Genomic DNA, 21,783 nt, shown 5'->3' on the forward strand with positions numbered 1-21,783 from the left:
CACCGATCGATGGCATTCGACGTCCAATCCAATCCATTTGAAACTGGAAAGCCCTGGAGGCAATCATTCGATTAGGCCAAACAGATAGGATGTCTATTGCCATCAATAGATGTCTAGAATGTCAAATTTCCCTCTTGCTAACTACCAAAACACATTATTTGTGACCTGGACTAGCAGTGAATGAGTTAAACCAATGATAACTATACTACAATAGTTATAATCCAGTGCTAAATTAATGGCAGATCGGCGACTGGACACCACACTAATTGACATTCAGCATCGTCAATGGCGCTATATATGAAGATGACAATAAAACTGACGACTTGAAAGTGGTGAATGTAATTTCAAACATCAAGGGCTCAACTCCTTCACTGCTTCCTAGGTCCTAGATGTCCAAACCAATTTGACTAGGGGCTAGCAGCGATTGATTGATCGGCAACCCTGGAACAAAATGAAGGACACCCACCCATAATTAAAACAATTTTTAATTGCGCTTTCACCAAGACAATTGTGAATCATCACACAATTAATTACCTTCAGATTTCACAAACACTAAACCAAATTGGACAGACTCGAACGCAATATAAAGCTGGCAACAAAATGGTTGCTTGCCTTTAGTGCCACAGAGCACCTTCCTTTTGCTGAAAATCAAATTTTAGGAACACAAATTGGGCAGATCCACATTGTGGAATTTCAATTTGGGACAAACCGTATCATTTCTTGTTGAGAGGAAGGGTAGATATGGCTCTGGTAGCTTTGCCTTAGCATTAATTTAGTGAGTCATGGTACAGTAGAATATGAAATATTTGAGAGTCTGTGCGAAGTGGGTGTGATTTAGTACTCTTCTCCAGTTGTAGCCTCCATCTTGTAACCATTCTCACCTGAAGCATACTCTTCGGGTACAGGCTGCTGGTCCATCATTCCGTCTTGACTGTATTCCTCCATGTTGGGCGGTTCTGCTCCTTCTTCATTGGCCATTTCATCTTGAGGAGCAATGTCTTCGCGCGAGGCGCCGTGGCGCTCCTCCCTACGCTCACCTTTATCTCGATCTCCTCGCTCCCTCTTGTGATCCCTGTCTCGGTCTCCCCTACTGCGCCGGTCTCTGTCCCTGTGGCTGCGCCTGCGGTCCCTATCTTTTTCTCGATCTCTGTCTCTGCGCTCCTCTGTCCCCTCTCCTCCTTCTCCCTCACCTTCTTCCGGTAAACGCTCGCCGCCCTCGGGGCCACCTTCTCCCTGGTTGACATCCTCACCCTCGGGCCCCTTGGCCCTCTCACGGTCACGCTTGCGATCCCGACTCCTACTCCTCCTTTTCCTATCGCGATCCCTGCTCCTTTCTCTACTCTTTCCATCCCCTCCGGCCTGACCGCCGCGATCGCGCTCTCTGTCTCGGCGCCGACTGCTAGCGGAGCCGTCCTCGCCCGGCGCCGTCTGTCTGTCTCTCTCCCTTTCGCGCTCGCGGGACCGGGTGTGGCGGCGCCGTTCGCGGGAGCGAGACCGCCGACGCTCCCTCTCCTTGTCACGACTACGTTCTCTACGGTCTCCCCGATCACGGTCACTGTAAAGTCATTGACAAAAAGGACAATTACACACAGAACTCAATACGAATGGTGAGCTGGAAAAAAAGTGACCTCACCCTCCCAGGGGGCGATCATCATAGCGAGATGCATCATCTCTGCCTGAGTGTTTGATGTTGACATCTGCACCACCTCTTCTGGTCCCTCCTAATCCTCCACCTGAATGAAACGTGCACGGTTAGGTTAATCTCCCGAATAATGTTTGGGTCATTCCAGAACTGGAAGACATTTTTACACAAGAGCAAGAGGGCCAGTGAAGGACAAAGTCAGAATTCTGAACTGCCTCTGACAATCGACAATCTATATCCCTATGATATACTTACCAAATTTCATTGTGATTAGTGATGTCTCCATCAGACACCATTACAGATATTTTTGGACTATCTGACAATAACTGATAAGGTGACAAGATCGGATCATATCCAGCAGTTGCGTATTTTCAGTACAATTGTGCTTTTTGGCTTCTGTAAATCAAACCACTAGGCAAATGTCCCTGCTGAGAGGGACTACTGCTCTTTAGAAACTAATGATAGTAACAGAGCATTGTGTAATATTCTTGAGTAGTTACCAGCAGAAATAGATTTTCTTCTTTTGCATTATTTTTACTGGTCTAAAAATATTAGCATAGGTTCGGATTGGCAAAACATCTTGGCGGGGGGGACACGACAGAGCGCAAGCCAATGGAGGAGCATTTTTAATTCGGTAATTAATTAATCTAACCTATTCTAAGCACAAAAAAAAATTAAAAATAAAAAAATAAATAAAAAAATCAGTCTTCGAAGTTAGAAAAAGTCATTTGCTCCCAAAAACGTATATATACATTGTATATCTAATTGTTTCAGTGTTCCAAAGACGTTTTTGGAATTTTTTCACAAGAGACATCTCTGGGTTCTGAATCAACTTTGCTCTAAAGCGCAACGCTGAAAATCCATTTTAAAGCAATAAAACTAGCCACTGGAGGGCAGTAGCGCATTTGGTAGGACCCGCATTCCCGATTCAACGGAACGAACGGCCGGGGCGCCAGCGGAAGACGACCGAGCACAACAACCGGGAGGACGCCTGGGATGCCAGGCGCTGGACAACTGAGCAGAACGACCGGGACCACCAGCGCAGCGGACGATGCCGTTGAGTCTGTGCTGCTCGCTGAGCAGAGACAGGCAGCTATGAGGGAAACGTTTACCCCGTCTATCGCGGCCACAACAGTGTCATCTCTCGGTTAGTTATGTGTAAATAAATTGTTACTTTGCTATCAAAAGCTCCATTTGTCTTGTTGTTTATGTTATTTTGTAAAAGGAAAATATTATTCAGATGGTTGGGATGTAACTAAAGCAAAAAATAGCTGTGTTAAAGTCAAAGTTATGTTTGAAATTTTTACAAAAAGCTCAATTTCTGTTTTCATCAGAAATTGGAAAATTGCTCAAACTAAGCTATTTTCTAATGCTGATTTCTAAAGAATGGAAAAAGATATGAACTAACTTTTTTTCCTGCTGAAAGAAGAGAGTCTAATCTTTCTTTTGGTGGGTTCCATGTTTATATTAGCAACAGAACAGAATTTTCTGCGGGCCTTGCAAAATCAGTCAAAATCCAGTAAAACGGCCGGGAGCGAAGGGTGTTGCACTGGTGAAAATGGTTGGGAGTGAATGAGTTAATGGCTTTTTAAGTGCTATGTGGCACTTTAAACTCCATTTGGCATACATTTTCAAGCGTTTTCTCTTACCTCTCTTAGATGGGGTCTCCGGACAATTACTAAGACTTGGAAACTGGATGCTTTAGTATTTTTTTATGCGGATTAAAATACGTTTAAACAGGGATCGTACGCCTTTTTCATGGCCAAGTTAAAGCACTTCTGAAGGATTTTCAAGATGAATTTTTCAGTTTTTCCAGTACCTTTTAAACAATATTCCAATGTTTTATTTTTTTCTTCCGATCAGAATGAAATAATTCTCCAAAGTGAAATAGTTCTCCAAAAACCCCGGAGGCTTGAGAAATTTAGTTTGAAAGGTGCCGATTCTGAAACCCCATGAGAGGGTACGTTCCTGGCGGCAGTGAGCGTTTTGTTGCAAATTTTGAGTCCTATAGCAGAAGTGCTGGCGTAGCCATAGCATTCTGTTTGGTGGACGAAGACACACACGTCATGGCTAATGAAAACTTGATAAATGTGCTTTCTTGGACCTCTGAGACACTCGAAAAATGGGTGTCACGTCTAAAATTGCTAAGCTTAATGAGATCTCTATTTTTTGTGTGGAACTGTAGTTCACAACAACAAAAAAAGTACCGTCCTTACCGAAACTACTAAAGCTCTTTACAAGGCTATTACAATCTCTCCTACTCCTTAAAATAAGACTCGCTGTTTTCTTGTTTAACAAGGGGAGTCGATTAGGAGCGAGGCGAGTAGCCAGAGTCCTAGTGGCGACTAGAGGTGTGCAAAATTTCCGATTCTTAGATTATTCGCGATTCGGCCTTGGAAGATTCGAGAACGATTCACAAACATCCAAATTCCGATTATTGAAATATGCCAAGTAAAGCGGAAGTACAACACACTCAGCGCGCCGCGCGGGCTTCGGGACGGAACGGAGCGGGAGTAGCTAAACATTATGCTTCTCATTAACCGGCCCCTCGGGTAATGCCAACGCTCAACTCACGGCTCTAGCTCAACTCATGCCACGAGATAAAAAAACACAACAACATACCTGCCTGCTGCCGAAAAGCTGCTACAAGTACAGCTAAGCTACATAATGTTACGGTAGATATCATTTATATAGGACTAGATGGATTATAGACTCGGTAGCGGTAGCAGCACATCTGCAAAAAGCTAGATGCGGGCGTTAGTAAACGGCCGCCATCTTAAAGCAGTAAACTTCCCTGCAATGCTGTTGTAGCGAACCTTCCAAGCAAACCTAATTAACTTTTTATCTAAAATACTCCTAAATCGGTAAAATATTGACTTGAATCTATCTTTAAAATAGTTTTAAAACTTTCACATGTCAAAAGTAGACAAAAGGGAAATTATGGAATAACGGGAGCAATTTTAACAACTTTAACGGTTGATTCACAACATTAAATTAATTGAATGTAGTTTAAAGCTGCTGATACAGAATGGGGACTGGAGTTTTTTTTATTTAATGTTATTTTTGTATATTTGTTTACTGCTATATGTTAACTTGATACTGAAATAGTAGTTTGGTTTAGCCTGAGAGTATTTTTGAACAATTTTGGAACTAATGTACAAAACTTTATTAAAAAAAAAAAAAAAGGAGGGGAGTGCATCAATAATCGTTTTATAATCGAATCGGAGCCTCTGAATCGTAATCGTAATCGAATCGTTAGGTGCCCAAAGATTCCCAGCTCTAGTGGCGACGAAGCCGAGCGAAGTGGCTCCCAGCCGGATCAAACAACGACAGGCAAGGAGCGTGTGGAAATCGCAGAAAAAAACATGACAAAAAGAGGAAATTGTCGTGCCATAAAAGTATTGTGCTAAACCACAGCAAATGCACATGTGTGAATTTAAATACTACTGTATTTGTTATTTGTTTACTTGAATGAACTACTCACGCACGAGCTCAAATACACTGTACTCGATGTACTGCAAGACATCAAGGGAAAAACTTAATGGAGCAAATTTATTTTCCTTTATTTAATAATTTTTATATTTAGACATGGTGCTGAGAAATACCGTTTGTCTAACACCTCCCATCATTTTCAAGAACTTTTTGCAAAATTCAAGGATTTTACAAACCTTAAAAACACGACTGTAAAATCCACTGGATGGATCCTGTTTTATACAAAGTACCACTTACCTAGTCTACGAGGGTGCCATCCTTTGACAGTGCGTCCTCGTTCAACGTCCACCAACACTCTCCTGCCGTCAATCTTCTTGCCATCTGCGTGCTTGTAGGCAGCTGGAGAACAGTAGGGAGAGAATAGACGTGTGTGATATAAAAGTAGAGTGCATCACAGTAGCCAAGGAGACAAACAGTGCTTTAGCATACTGACCAGGAGCAGGTGAAGCCGAGAGGGCTGCTCTCTGGACAAAAGCCCAAGGATAATGGGAGTAGACTTCCTTCCACCCGATGTTCTTTTATTGTGTAATTAAACATCCATTTTTATCTGGCTGGTGATCAGGTATAAGTCTTACTACATCTACCAGCATAATTCTATATGTGAAGGTCCATGTAAAATGACCACAGCTGTAAAGATTGCTCAGTGCAGTGCCAAGTTTGTGAACAGAGCTTGAATAGTTATGCCATCAAAACTAAATCTGGCACTAATGTCTGTGTCTAATGTTACTCATGTCTTGCCTTGTTGTTGCATTTAGTTGACCTATCAAGCTTGCTGGGGTAGTTACGAGACCCCATCATGCTAGCAATGCAAACTTGTGTAAATGCTCAACAATAAAATTAGTTCACACACACACACAAACATACATTTTAGATGTACACAATGTTGTATATTTTCCAAATGTGTATAGATTTGTGATAAAACTACTCTATTTTACATTCTAAAGCAGGAGTGTCCAAACTATGTTTTTTATTGCTCTGCAGCAAATGAAAATATCATTGAATGTGGCTGGCAGAAGTTTAAATTTAGCCTACATTCTGTCGTACTAGTCATTTAAACTGCCTTTCCAAAACCTGACAACATGTTGAATTCAATGTAGTAAACTTTGTAGAATTTCAGAAATTGTACTTTTCTGCTGACCATTTTCTCTATTCTGCAAAGTTTCAGTAGTGTAAATTTAGATATTGCAATATCCTTGTACCAATGAATTATTTAGAGGCTTCCTTCACTGCCACTGACAGTTATAGACATCATATCTATTTCAACTGAGAAGGTTGACATTGAGTGGTCACATTTTACTGACACTGAAGGCGATCGACGTCTAATCCATTATGATTGGGGGCGATCGCTGCCAGCCCCCCAGTTAAAATGGATCTCATTGGAAGGATCTCACGTTAGCCCTTCCACCCTTTGATTTTTCTGAAGTGGCCCTTAGAGGGGAAAAAAAAATTGGACACCCCTGTTCTATCAGACATGAGCCTCATGTGAGTTTGATTCCAACGTGATCCTTGACTTGCTTACCCTCCTATTTGCAGAGCAGTACAATGAAAAAACCAACAAGGCACTCTCATTCACCATGTGTCTCACGCCTCACTCCATGATACCACACAAACGTTTGTTGCTCCGTCTTGCACAAGTGAAGACCTTTGACACTTGGATGCCGCTTCCTGTCAGCTACACTGGTCTGATGTGACGAGGAATGACGACCTTACCATCTCGGCGTTGAAGAACACGGACTTACCAAAACCCCAACGTTTTACCATTTAGACAATGCAGAATCTGACATTATAAGACCTTAAAGTCTTAAAAGCTCAGTCTGAGGGCCTTACCACAACCCCTCAACACACTTGGTTGCAACACAGTCAGGGGCCTTACCAGAACCCCTCCACTTCCTGTCTTCACAAAGGATGCCATTCAAATGCCATCTGCTGACAGGGCCTTACCAAACCCCTACCATTAATCCAAAAGTGCTCTGTCAAATGAATGGAGGCTAGGAATCCCATGCTCATAACACTAACCGCTACTGTGTAAGAGAATTTACTTCAATCTGAGATTTATTCACCCTTTGTCTAAATCTTCTTTAACTGAGGGGAAAAAATACAGTACGACCTAATGTGCTTCTTTATTACTGTTATTGGAAATACTATGTGGCTTATCTACTGGTGGTGTGGTGAATAAATCATACATAACTTGCCCCTGTATCCAAATTACCAAGAAAATGCATCTGCCTTTTCTATTAAAGCCATCTTAGCCTTAAGAATTGCACTAGCACGATTAATTACATCGGTTGGTAGAACATGAAATTGTTAACTTAAATTGCAAGACAATGCTTTGATCATGTGCACCCAAGCGGAAAGAATCTTGTTTAACATTTCGTATATTAAAAAAAAAAAAGTTTAATAGAGGAGAAAAACGTCAATAGAAGACAAAATTTCTATGAAGTGGCTAAAATTGTGGGAAGCAGACGTTTTAAAATGCCTGAACTGTTTTAGCCAATCAAATGCAAATGTTACAGATAGTCCACCATTACTCAAGATATCAGTATACACACTTTGCAGGTACTTTGCGGTTTTTCACTTATCGCGGCGGGTTCTGGTCCCCACTCACCGCGAAAAACGAGGGATCACTGTACACTGTGGTCACACTGAATCATCCAAAGTCTTTCCAAACAACTGTTTAAGTCATTTAGTGAAAATTTCTTTTACAAAATATATATATATATTTTCATTATCGCAATATATCACAACCCCCCCCCAAAAAATCGCAACATTAAGTTTTTTCCAATATCGTTCAGGCCTAATACACACAGATTTTTCTTGCCATAAAACAAAGCCGACAACAATGTTGTGTATTTTGCTCTATTCAAGCTGGGCATAGCAAAGCACTAGCTGTTGTGTTCCCAGTCGTATAGTGCAGGGGTTTTCAACCCAGTCCTCAAGGCACACTGTGGGTCCTGGTTTTTGTTCCAGCCGATCCAGCAGAGACAGTTGAACCAATGAGGCTTCTGCTAAAACAAGCCACACCTGACTGCAATCAACTGATTGCACTTGTAAAACACCAGATTGGGGAAAAAGTGTTGTCATCTTGTTTGGTAAGAATGAAATCCTGCACCCACAGTGTGCCTTAGTGGAATAGGTTGGGAACCCCTGGTATAGTGTATATGTAACGGGTGCACGCAGGTCCATTGTATGCGTTGCATAGGAAACATCCCTCCTGATGCTTTCAAGAAAGCGCGCAGGCGGCTGGAGCTGACAGCCTGACCTTTTAGACTAGCAGTTAGCGCGTTCTATTGCCGTGCGAGATACGTCGTGGGTTCGAGTCCTGACCTGGACGAGGGGGACGGATCACGTTGTGCCGCGCGGTCACATGAAGACCGTTTACATATACATTCATACACCGATTTTATTCATGGTGTAAAAATAAATAAATAAAAAACACCGTGAAGGAGGTATGCCAGTAAGCCAGAGTGTTCAGCTGTACGAAAAGAACAGACTGTAAATAAAGATTTCCACCGGATGTTTCCTTTCCCACTTGGAGAGGTCTACAAAAAGCATCTAAAGTATGTCTGGCACATTTGCGCGTTATTTTAGGGGAACCCTGTTCCAAATCGCCAAACCCAAAAAATGAAAAGGCCTTTGTGTCAAAGATGGGGAAGAAGGGGGGGAATGGAAAAAAGCGACAGCAGGACAAGTATAGTAACTTTAAAGAGTTGTTCTTTAAACTGGTGTTCCGAGTCAATCAGCATATTCATATTTGTCTTGCTCTTTAATCAATCTTAATCGCTCGCTAACAAGATGTTATGCTAACAAGTATGATTCACATTGGTGTAATACACTGCCTTAATTTTGGCTCCACTAATGGTACAAGTCATACCAAAACAATATTTCTCTTTCAAAGTATTTTAAAAAATACAATATTTCATTCCATATCATGGAATCAACCAACATGGGTAAAGACTGAATATTTACCCTCACTGCAAATAATAAAATGGATCTCTTCATTGCTTTCTGTTATTTACTGTGCAGCCCATCCAATATGCAGTGTCACTATTTTCCCACAAACTAGGAAACAGTAGGGTTTGTGTTTTCTCTCCGCGTGTACCTGCATGTACATGTTCAACTGCAAGGAACAAGCCCGAAGGTGCAACCCAAGTTGGCTTTAACAAAAAGGGCAGAGTCACTGGGTGCCATTAATATGCTAGTGTTCAGGGGTGCGTTCAATGGTCAAAGTCATAGTTGTAAACAAAACTATCTCGTTGGAAAGCTCCTGGGGCTTGCCAGTGAAAACGCTTTTCCCATTGAACGTAGCTCCTCTTCCCTATATAGGAGATGGAGGGTGGAAAGAAATCTTACCCATCATACAAACCCATTATACCAACCATACACTGAGCTGTGGTAGTAGGGTGTAGATGTATCATAACCATCATCATCTGCCAGCCAGCTCTGGCCAATAGCCATCACAGATTGGCGGCTGCAGTGGCAATGAGAACAACACACAGTTAATATGATGTTTAACCCCGCCTCCCCACTCAAGTTGTCCCTTGCCTGACTACGTTACGGTGATCAGCTACTCTGGTCTTGAAGAGCTAATGCCACCAACATCCGAGAATGAGGTCATTGTTTTAGGTGAACCCACCCGGTGTTGCATTATCAATAGTGACATGAAAGTTTTTTTAAATACTTCATATATGGTGACTTTTGAATAAAATTCCCTCTCCATGACCAGAGTTGAGGAGCCCGCTCTAAAAAACCTGCCTGCTCTAAGGTTGGGGTTCCACAAAATCAACAGTAGCTACATATTTCCAGCAGAAACCCCATTCAATGATGAGTGACTTAGTCTAACCTTTTGCTTACCATTTGAGTCCAACCAGCAGAGTTGCTCTTCCACAGAGCAACATCACCTAACAGTTAAAAGACAAGGTGCCCTTCAACAAGCAAAGAGGTTCAGGTTCACAGATGACGCACACCTCTACCTCTTGGTCCACCCACTTTTCCCATGATGCCCCACTGAATGAAGCAGTCCCCTCCTCAACCAAACCATCAGACAACTGATGACACGCAACAAACACAGACACACAAACATCACACAACCACAAGACTATTTTCATCATGCAAAATCTGGAACATTGTCAGCTCCATCCAAATTTGCCATTCACATGGGACTGATCCTGATCCAAGCTATCAAAAGATGCCAACCCACAGAAAAAAAAAAAAAAAGAAATATGTTGGTGGCAATGAAAGAACAACCCTTGAATGTAGCTTGATGAATGGAATGAATGTATTTCTGCTCCCAGCTATATTTATACTCACAATGCATGTCGCGCTCGTGCTCATACTCAATGAAGGCATATCCACGAGGCTTCCCCGTCCTCTTGTTGTAGACGATGTAGATCTGCGAGCAATAGTCACGTTATCATTAGTTGCTGACTGGCCGTGAAATTAATGATTACAAAGGAAAGTCAGGGTAAATGTACAGAGTGGGAACCAGTGTTGTCAATCTTACTTTAAAAAAGTAATTAATTATACTTACAAATTGCTTCTCCCAAAAAGTAATTGCGCTAGTAACTCAGTTACCTGAATGTAACAGTAATTAGTTACTTGGCAAAGTAACTGGTGATAATTTTCATGTTGTTTTTTTTTCCTCAAAAAAAAAAAACAAAAAAACAAAACTTAGGCCACACTATGTGAAGTGTAAAAGGTTTTTGGGACAATTGGCCCTAGCCCAATTTTTTACCCTAATTTAACCTTTACCCTGAATCAGGGGTCCCCACACTTTTTCCTGTGGGGGCCATATAACTTTTCCCTTCTCTGATGAGGGCGCCGGGGTCAGTTTGTAACAGAAAAAGTGTGACGATTGCAGGAAGTGCCTAAATGTAAAAATGTATTGTTTTTCCAGAAAGCCACAATCAAATAACCCTTTTTGGATTCTTCACGGAACATAAGTAAATAAAATAATATTATATAATAATAATAATAATAAATAATAATAACTGAAAAAGAGGGTTAATTTGACTGGGGATCCCTCTGTGGGTGTGTGGTATAAAGCCGGCGACGCTATGGAGTTGTGACTCCGATCAGAGAATCAACAGGGGACGTTCAGGATTTGTTTCCTTTAATGATGATGAAAGGAGTATGAGATTTATTTTGTTGTATTGTGGTTTCTGTGAATACAAGATAACCACATAACATGTCAGTAATATAATATATATATAACCTATAAACATATACTGTATTATAAACATATCTAAATTAACAGGAACAACATTAAATTAGGGCTGTCAAACGATTCAAATTTTTAATCGAGTTAATTTCAGCTTAATAATTAATTAATCATAATTAATTGCAATTCAAACCATTTATAAAATATGCCATATTTTTCTGTAAATTATTGTTGGAATGGAAAGATAAGACAAGACTGATATATATATTCAACTTACGGTACAAAGGAACTGTATTTGTTTATTATAACAATAAATCAACAAGATGGCATTAACATTATTAACATTCTCTTAAAGCGATCTATGGATAGAAAGACTTGTAGCTCTTAAAAGATAAATGTTAGTACTAAGGGTGTAACGGTACATGTAATAGTATTGAACCGTTTCGGTACGTGGTAGTCGGTTTGGAACGGACGCGTATGACATAATATAACCCTTACTTTTCGAGGCGGTGAGTCGATCGGGTTACAGTTTCTTTGTGTAGATTATATTTAGTCCGTCTTCTCTACTATAATGAGGAACAACACGGTAGGACAGTCCAGAAACGTCAACGGTGCGACAACGTGGCCGCCACGAGAACGCAGTAATACGCGGGTGTTAGAATCAATCAGCCAATGCACATCAGTCGCAGTGCGGCCGCATGTTAGATGCGTCCCAGAAGCGGCTCAACACGACACATGCGAAAAGAACGGCAGAGTTTATTATTTGACACCAGAAGCAGCCCTCCTGCGTCAATACTACTCGCTAGGATCGGGCCGGGGGTCACTCGTGTAATAATACGGTGGATCCGGTCGATTTTCAAACTAATATGCAATCGTAACCTACTTTATGAGTCAATCATATCTCTTGAGTGGTAGACCGGGGCACAGTTGACTTGTCTTTGTTGATTTACGGCTGTCTTCTCTGCTATAATAATAACCAACACGGCCCCGTGTTCAATACAAAGCCCTCCTACCACAACAAAACAAGTAGGAACTAATATTCACATAGGAACTAAAGTTATACAACATAAAATATACAATATAAATGAATACTACATCACATTTGTAAAATATAAACACATAATAAATTATAGCCCATTTAAATAAAATAAATTGAAATGAGCTAAAACACCTGTAATGAAATTATAAGAATAATACACACATCCTGCCTACACAATTAAATTTCTGTGTGGTGCTTTGAGAAAATCCACCAATAAAGCTTTTGAAAACCGTTCATAAGAAAAAAAAAATGTTACATTGAGGCATTTCATTTGTAAAATACATGTTAAAATCTTTGTCATTAGGATTGCTTATTTTTTTATTTTACCCCCCGAAAAAAACAAAAAAAATATAGTAACCTTTGCAGTGTTTCCCCTAGGATTTTTTGAAGCTGTGGTGGTGGGCTGCATCGGAGTCGGACAGCCTCACCATGTCGTGCCACAGCGAATTTTTTTTTCTTCATTTTTTCCCCCAAGAAGAACCATAACAAAGATATATTTGAAATATTTCATTAGCCAGGCTAATGTTGTACCTCTCAGCTACAGTACATGTATGTAAAATGCGTAGCTGATTACTGCTACGTTACCCGATGTACTAATGCGACTTTTTTCTCGTGGCAATAGTACGACTTACATCTCGTAGTGACTCAGGGTTGGCAACCCAAACTGTTGAAAGAGCCATATTTGACCCCCAAAAAAACACAAAAAAAACTGATACAGTATGTCTGGAGCCACAAAAAATTAAAAGCCTTTTACAAGCCTTATAATTATCGATACTAGCTATATTAGCCTACTATAGAAATACGTAATTAGCCTTCATGATTAAATGTTTGTTTTCCCTGCAGTGGATCCTATAGAGAATGACGCACCACGTGATTACTCTGTTGTACTATGCCACCACAAGTTTAACTTCATTACAATATTAATGAATTGAAAGAATGTTTGTGTCATGTTTGTCCTCCTAGAAATCCTATTAAAACAAAAAAATATATTTCCCTCCCCCATCTTTTTCCATTTAAAAAAAAAAAAAAAAGCTCCGAGGCATCGCTAAAGAGCCGCATGCGGCCCGAGAGCCGCGGGTTGCAGACCCCCGTCGTAGTCCTCCTTTTTCCTTTTATTTGACCCTCATAAGTACTACATTACCACAACAATAACAGTCCTTCTGTCAACTGACCCATTTAGAGCACTGGGGGAATTCTAATAGCCGTGTAAAGAGTTTTACTTGATTCGGTGAGAAGGTGAATAGTTTTTTCCCCGTTGTTCGTAAACTAAATTTCCACACAAAGGCACGTCGAGGTACCATTAACTTAGCAAGGAGAGGTATGAGAGTCATTTTTCGAGTGTCCCAGAGCTCGCGAAATTTGGGTGGGGGGGCGCATTTATCAAAGTTTCGTCAGCCGTAATTGTCTGAAGTTGGCGCGCCGGTGTTGTGCCGAAAAATAGCCACTCCACGTGAAATGTCCCCCCTGACGGGAGCGCCCACACGTCACTCGTACAAACAGCCTTTTCTTACCAATCGATGGACATAGAAACGACGTTCTTGTACTGTGAATATGTATCATTTTACTCTGCTTGAACTGATAAATCGTTTACTGTGACCAACGCTCTGAAAATAGAGCAAGGCTTTATTTTGGGCCCCGCCTCTCCGCAGTCTCTCAGCGCAAGTTAGTCAAAGTTTGCTTTCCGTCCAAGACGGCCGTCCACCGCTCACTTTCGCCGAAAAGTCCGATCCAAATTATTGTAATGCCCCGGATATGGGCAAGAAGGAGAGAAGTCTGTATTTGCTTACCCACTTTATTGTGGTAACAATAATAAAGAAAAACAATAACAAAATAACAGCGGGCTGCTACGACATGCGACCGCTATCTCTCGCTATCTCGCTCGTTCTCCCATTCTTCCTACTCGTTCCCCTTGCGTCTCTTAAGGGGGGGGGCCTGCATAGTTACGAACATTAGGCTACAATACACAATGAATAGGTGTCCGCTGAACTCCTCCCACTCGGCTGCCGCTAGTTTGAAGCGGCCTTAAAAAAAATTTTTTTATTTAAATAAATAAATAAAATACATCTCATTTGCCAGGCGTGGCGGCTTTCATTTTAGTGTGGCGGTGCGCCACAATCTGTTGAATATAGGGGAATCCCTGCTTTGCTATGTTTGGAAGTCATTTAATGTTGTGAATCAACGGTTAAAGTTGTTAAAATTGCTCCCATTATTGCATTAGTTCCCTTCGGTCTACTTTTGACGTGTGAAAGTTTTAAAACTGTTCATCATTTAAAGATATATTCAAGTCAAGATTTTGCCGATTTAGGAGTATTTTAGATAAAAAGTTACTTAGGTGCGCTAGGAAGGTTCTCTACAACAGAGCCTTCCTAAGAAGTCTACTGCTTTAAGATGGCGGCTGTTTACTAACGCATCTAGTTCCTATACTGTACATGTTGCTAGTTCTATATATGTGATGTCTACCATATCTACCATATCATGTGGGCGTAGTTTGTAGGCTATCGGCTACAGTCAGGTATTATTGGAGCCACCTAGCATCGCGTTTGCTCGGCATCACAACTTTTTTGCCTCCTCCCTACTCCTGCTCTGCTCTGTCATCTTGGCGAGTCCGTCTCCAGCAGACTTTTATCGCGTCATGCAACTAATATAGCAACGCATAGTAACGCACGCCTTTCCATCCTCAGTAACGGTAACGGCGTTGCCAAGATGAGAAAAGTAATTAGATTACTCACTATTGAAAAAAATAACGCCGTTATTAACAACACTGGTGGGAACAATCAAATGCAGTATTACTAATTCAGTACTTCTCAAATGGTGGGGCGCCCCCGGGCGCCCCCCCCCCCCCCAGATGGGCGCAGAGCGATGCCAGGGGTGGCGCGAGTGACCTCGGGGAACATGTTTTTTTTTTTTTTTTTGCCGTACTAGAATAAAGTGTACTTGCACATCCACTCCGTGGGTGGCAGTGGCGCTCTCAATTTCAAAGTGCGTGCAGTATTTTTGAAGTAAGCAAGAGCACACGGAAGAGACTCATGCTGAGCTGGACTCACGCAGCGACCCACTGTCTTCTCCGGTTCTCACGTGTCCGGCCGAGAAGTGCCGTTTTCGGCTTGGGATCGTCACGACCACCGCCCTCACCTACGGTTCTCCCTCGGCCGCCGAGAATGTGCTTTTTTCGGGCCGTTTGCCTTTTGGCTTTGACTCTAATATAGCGGGAAATGAGGAAAGACTACTGTTTACTGAGTAAAAATGATTATAGGGGAGAGTCTGAAGCCAAATCAGTTAAGACGCCACTTAAAGACATTAGACCTCAATCTCATTATGGATAAGCCGCTTGATTGTTTTTCAGCGAAAACGTGCCGAATATTGCCAATTGTCACAATCGTCCCGCTTTGTCAGTGTTATATCAATAAACCAGTGAGCACTGTGGTGAATCAGCGAAAATAAAAACTTTCCTTCTGTCCAAAGACACTTCCCCCCCCCCTTCTATTCAGTTTTGTTTTTTTCGGTCAAATTTTTTAGCATGTTGTCCTGAAGAGTAAATGTTTCTAATCAATTTGAATTTGTGATTATTTACTGATTTTATTACATTTTATTTTTCAGTATCAAATGGTCAAAAATGTACCTTGAGTGTATTTTTACAGTTTGGATGTGACTTTTTTTTTTTTTTTTTTTTTTACTTCAGGCAAATTGATGCGCGTTAAGTCTTTTCTGTTACAAGCAAAACAATGTTAATAAAGTTATACTTTATTATAAGTTGATCTATGTTACTTTTTTTCTTTAATAGGAAAAAAAGGACACAATGTTAGGCTGAGGCGTACTTATAATAGTAATATTATAGACATGATACTATTTACAGTGGCGGCAGAGAGTTGGGGGGGCGCGAAACATTTACCTCTTCCTTGGGGGGGCGTAACAGAAAATAATTGAGAAGCACTGTACTAATTGTTGAAGAGCATTTATATTTTCAAATCAGGAAATTATTTCTGCTTTAACGCTAGGCTGAAGTCATTGAAACACTGAGTATTTATTTTTGCACTAATTCAAGTGATGCTTTTTCAGTTTTGGAACGATTTGCAGTTTTTGTTTGGGTCTAGGCATGTGCCGGTATGAGATTTTGACGGTACGATAACCGTGAGCAAAAATACCGCGGTTTTACGGTATTGCAATTATAGCTCCAAAATGTGTTATTTTGAGAGGTATGGGTTTAAAAAAAAAAAAAAATCTGGGATTTTTTTATTTTTCAGAAAATATTTGCAAATTTGAACATGAATATTATGTTAAAATAAATAAATAATAAATATTTTAAATAAAATAAAAATAAATAGAACTTATAGACTAACCCACAGCCACAGCTCAGGTTGCTCAAGATTGGAGCAAGAACTAAATTACTATAAAAAAGTAAAAACACTTCTAAATAAAATTGAAAAATATTGACTGTACTTTTTTTTTTGAGAGGGCAAAAGCTCAAGTGAAGTTTCGCCATTTTCAGCCACTGTGTCAACTCTAGGCATGGCATGCCTTTGTGTTAAAAAGACGCAGAATTCATAAGTTAAAAATGGATAAGTTAGTTTGAATGTTGTTGTGTAAAGGTTTCATCTAAAAACACTGGGAGAGACCTCTCCTTGTCCAGCGAGCGTACATTTGTGCTTAGGGCAAGATCTTCTGTCGCAATCAGCGATCTTTGATGTTATCCCTTTTCCTTCATTCAAGCTTGTTTCTCAGTGGCCGAGAAATTTATAACCTCGACGAACTTGCTCTCCCAGCTAAGACTAGGCTAACATTCGTCTTTGTAAGTTTTTAGTTAATTTGTATTTTGAATTTGAAAGGAAAATGTGTGTTTTGTTTTTGGCAAACTTTTTCATGGATGACTTCCTCACATTCTGTTGTGTTTGTGCTAATGAAGCTACTCACTCGTGTAAAATACTATTGTACAACATTTTAAACCTGTATTATTTCAGTTACGATGATTTGAGACCTCCATAAATTCAAGAAAAGTACACCTTTTGTTTGGAGTGTTTCTTTTTTGGTGTTTAGCAGAATAGCGTCACTGACACACACACATCAACAACCGGAGAGGGAGGGGTGAGCGCTGCCGCTCCAAGATACTTCTGGCTGCATTTTTGAGACTTGTAAAATAGCGAATACCGTACTACGGCATGACAGAAAATTTTAGTGGTTTTGAAACCGTGACATTTTCATACCACGGTAAACCTTGAAACCGGTAACCGGCACATGCCTACTTGGGTCAATATAAAAATGCATAACTATATCTTATGTGTTAGTGTATGTTCACTGGTAATGGTATTATAGTTGACTTTGTGAAACCCAATATTGAAAATGGTCGTATCTCATTTTTATACATTAAAAAAAAAAAAAAAAAAATTACCGAGGTTGCTAGCTGGCAAGTGTTACCAGACTTTAACTGCCACCTTAGTTGATCCCCTCAAAAAAGCATGCATTGTCCAGTTTTGCACATAAACTGTGATTTAAACAATGTTAGAACCATAAAAACAGTTTTGTTTTCTAATTATTTTGCTGCTTTTTAGTTTCAGCCAACAGAACAAACTAACTTTCAAATGCTGTAATAAAAAAATAAAAAAAAGTTTTTGTTTTTCCTGTTGTTACAAACCCGTACCGAACAGTGACCCTGTACCAAGGTTTGTACGAAACTGTGACTTGTGTGTATTGTTACACCCCTATTCTATATATTTATGAACTTACCCTCTTAATAGGGCCATAAACTTCAAACTCACGGCGTAGCTTGGACTCTGTGGTATCGTAGTTCTAGGACGAAGAAAATATTGATCGATATTAACCAGAGAATGGTTTCAGAAGCAAAAATCAGTAGTCATGTTTAAAAACTTTTTGATCACAACATACTCACCACTCTAGCAACAAACAATGTCTTGAAGGCATCCCCTTGTGCATTCGGGTCATTATGGGGGTCCCCTAAACAATCCAAAAAAAGATTTGTTAAAGCCCCAGCTTTAAAGCCCAGATCAAGCAACTTACAAAGTTTCAGTTCCGTCTCCACCACGGTTTGTCTTCTTTCAATTTTTTCTCGCCTCTGCAAATGAAACAATTTGCATTAAGCGGGTAGCTGACATTGATGTCAGCAAAATCTGTAACAATTGCGACACACAAAGAGATGCAAAATCTAATAGGGAGTTGTAGTCCAAGAATGGACACTTATCGGCTAAAAAACTGCAGTTCTTCATATTAAGTAAACTGAGTCGAACGTCTTCACCCCTATTTACGGTATTGAAAATTCGGAATGCGAAGTCATCAGATTCCCTTACAATGGTTCCAAAGTCTGAACAAACAACAACAAAAGCTCACCTTTCTCTCCAACCTCTCTTCACGAGTCTCTGCCCTTGTTGGTGGAGGGGCATCTCTAGGATCCTATCAAAAGACAATAAATTATTTGAAATTCCCTCCCCAACTGTACTTGACGGAAACTATTTGGGGTGGGAACCTCTGTGCACGTCACGATAGGCGATAGAATGCTCACAATAGCGATGATTACTATACAAGAATTATCGATAAACCAGTCAGGAAAAAAATAAGATGGTCAACAAAACTAATACAGGGTTTCCCCTACATATAGGAGATAGTGGCGCACCGCCACACCAAAATAAAAGCCGCCACGCCTTGCAAATGAGATTTTTTTTTTTTTTTAAGGTTGTTTCAAACTAGCAGCAATGGAGTGTGAAGGGGTTCAGCAGCAACCTATTCATTGTGTATTGTAACGTCCGTAACTATTCGCGACCCCCTTAATAGACGATCAGACTGAGGAGCTGTGACGCAGGAGGAAGCGAGTAGGAAGAATAGGAGTACGGTCGAGATACCGGTCGCATGTCGCGGCAGCCCGCTGTTATTTTGTTATTGTTTTTCTTTATTATTGCTACCACAATAAAGTGGCTAAGCCAGTACCGGTTCCTCTGCTTCTTCCCCATATCCGGGGCATTACAGTAGTTTGGATCGGACTTTTCGGCGAAAGTGAGCGGTGGACGGCCGTCTTGGACGGAAGACCAACTTTGAATAAATTTGCACAAAGAGGCGCCGCCGCGCTAAGGTCAACAACGAGGTGCAGGCGTACTTATATCTGTGCTATCAGGCTGTTTCGGGGGACGGATATACGCAGTCACGTCTGACGAAACGAAACTAATAAATGTGTTTTTTTTCTCTCCAAGTTTCGCAAGCTCTGGGACACTCGAAAAATGACTATCATACCTCTCCTTGCTAAATTAATGGTACCTCGATGAGCGTTTGTGTGGAAAAGTAGTTCACAAACAGCAACAAAAAATGTTACCTTCTCACCGAAACTAAAAATCTTCACACGGCTATTAGAATTTTCCCCCTACTCCTTGAAATGGGTCGGTTAACAGAAGGGCTATTATTGTTGTGGTAATGTAAAATGTATTAAGAGCCAAATAAAACGAAAAAGACTACAATGGGAGGGGGGTTCTGCAAACCGCGGCTCTGTAGCGCTGCCTTAGTAGCTCCCATTAGCTTTTTCAAAGATTTTTGAAAATGGGAAAAGATGGGGTAGGTAAATATATTTTCTGTTTTAATATGGTTTCTGTAGGAGGACAAACATGACCCAAACATTCTTTCAATTCATTAATATTGTAATGTAGTTAAACTTGTAGTCACGCCACATTCACGCGTCATTCTCTATAGGATCCACTGCAGGGAAAATAAACATTTAATCATGAAGGCTAATGATGTATTTGTAGCCAACGTAGTCATTTTGATAGTAGGCTAATATAGCTAATATCGATACATTCAGCCTGTGTTGCTCTCATTATAAGGCTTATACAAGGCTTTTAATTTTTTGCAGCTCCAGACATACTGTATCAGTTTGTTTGTTTTTTTGGGTCAAATATGGCTCTTTCAACATTTTGGGTTGCCGCCCCATCACTACGAGCAGCAAGTCGTACTATTGCTACGAGAAAAAAAGTCGTATTATTACGTACGGTAATGGAGCTGTAATCAGCTACGCATTTTACTTACACGTACAATAACAGAGCTACATTACCCTGGCTAATGAAATATTTCAAATATATGTTTGTTATGGTTCTTCTTGGGGGGAAAAAAACGTGAAAAAATAAAAAGAAATTGCAATGGCACGACATGGTGGGGCTGTCAGACTCCGATGCAGCCCGCCACCACAGCTTCAAAAAATCCTAGAGGAGAAACCCTGTAATAGACAGAAAACTCTAGTTTTCCTTCTGCTGTAAATTGGAACGAAACTATCACGGGCAGACGTCCAAGCACGCCTATGTCTGTCAGTGGCAGCCAATACCAGGCAGTGAGTCAATTTTTGGGCATTACGGGACACTTCCTGTTGATTTTGGGTTACTGAACAGGAAGAGACTCGAGAATGTCCCCATATAAACACAGTATAAAGTGTCTCAAAATCAACAGGGGCCCACAAGTCTGGGAAGACTGCCAGTGAATGCTCTGATTTTAGCGCAAATGACGGCATGAAACTTCCAATCCAGTCGAAATGAATTGGATGTCGAGCACCATTAACATCAGCCAGTGAGCTAACATAGACGCTATTCTAATAGCAGAATTTGGCAGGAACCGTTTTTTCTTCTTTCAAGCAGTGAAACTTTTAAAACTATATATCGAGTGTTGGTGGGGGCATATCCTTTCAGGCTACAGAGTATCGTGGGAGATCACATTTTCGATATATTGTCACACCCAAAGAAACTATACTGTAAAAACAAGCTTTTTACCTCGAAGTGCCTGATGAACGGGGCGATGCCACAGTACGGTTGGTTGTGGTGTTTCTCGTGTGGCAACTTCTCAAGTTGAGGAAGAAAAGGGATTGGGTCCCGCGGGGCAAAGAGGGCCAAAAGGTTCGGGGGTAAAAACTGCGTCATTTTCCACCTAAAAAACACGAATTTAGTAAACAAGTGCTTATAAAAAGCGAGTGTTAGGTCAGCGGCAAGCACAAAAGCAGGCGTGCTAGCTAGCTAACTCGCGTTCCTTTTTTAGCATTACTTTCTGGTTGACATTCCCAAAGAGCATCAAATTAATATCAGTATCACGTTTTTAAGACGGCAGGCATTACAAAACATTATAATTAATTCAATCGAATTAGCATTTCGAGTTTCGTTCGCTTACTTTATTGGTGTTAGCCACTGAGGCAGTTAGGCTAACAAGAAACAAGGGGCTACTCTTACCTTCACTCATTCAAAGATAAGATTTCACCATCAAACTTGAGCAGAGTGGGGAGATATAAAGATAGATGTAAATGCCGAGTGGGCTCAGTTGGTACGGTTTCCGTGTATCAACGTAAAAGGGAAGAAAATGTTACCGAGCCGATGAAAACGCAGTGCGACAACCACAATGCAGCGCTTGTGGAACTTCTGAAAATTAAAATGGCGGGATGCCGTAAACCTATTACAACCGTCGTAAACTAACAATATTCGTTGTCACCTC

The 21,783-nt window shown here is 40.8% G+C and overlaps 1 protein-coding gene across 1 annotated transcript; it reads right to left on the minus strand.

Annotated features, from left to right (window-relative positions):
* Positions 1–467: 467 nt before the first annotated feature.
* On the minus strand, positions 468–21,733 carry snrnp70 (small nuclear ribonucleoprotein 70 (U1)). The gene is made up of 10 exons (XM_057861481.1): positions 21,525–21,733; positions 21,075–21,228; positions 18,667–18,729; positions 18,340–18,394; positions 18,212–18,276; positions 18,049–18,111; positions 10,442–10,523; positions 5,372–5,473; positions 1,634–1,733; positions 468–1,555 (listed from the first exon to the last, which is right to left on the minus strand). Exons 2-10 carry the CDS (start codon positions 21,219–21,221, stop codon positions 835–837), a joined length of 1,398 nt encoding a protein of 465 aa, XP_057717464.1. The 5' UTR covers positions 21,222–21,228; positions 21,525–21,733; the 3' UTR covers positions 468–834.
* Between the last annotated feature and the right edge of the window lie 50 nt (positions 21,734–21,783).

Source organism: Corythoichthys intestinalis, chromosome 16 (assembly GCF_030265065.1).
Source record: "Corythoichthys intestinalis isolate RoL2023-P3 chromosome 16, ASM3026506v1, whole genome shotgun sequence".
NCBI classification, from domain to species: domain Eukaryota; kingdom Metazoa; phylum Chordata; class Actinopteri; order Syngnathiformes; family Syngnathidae; genus Corythoichthys; species Corythoichthys intestinalis.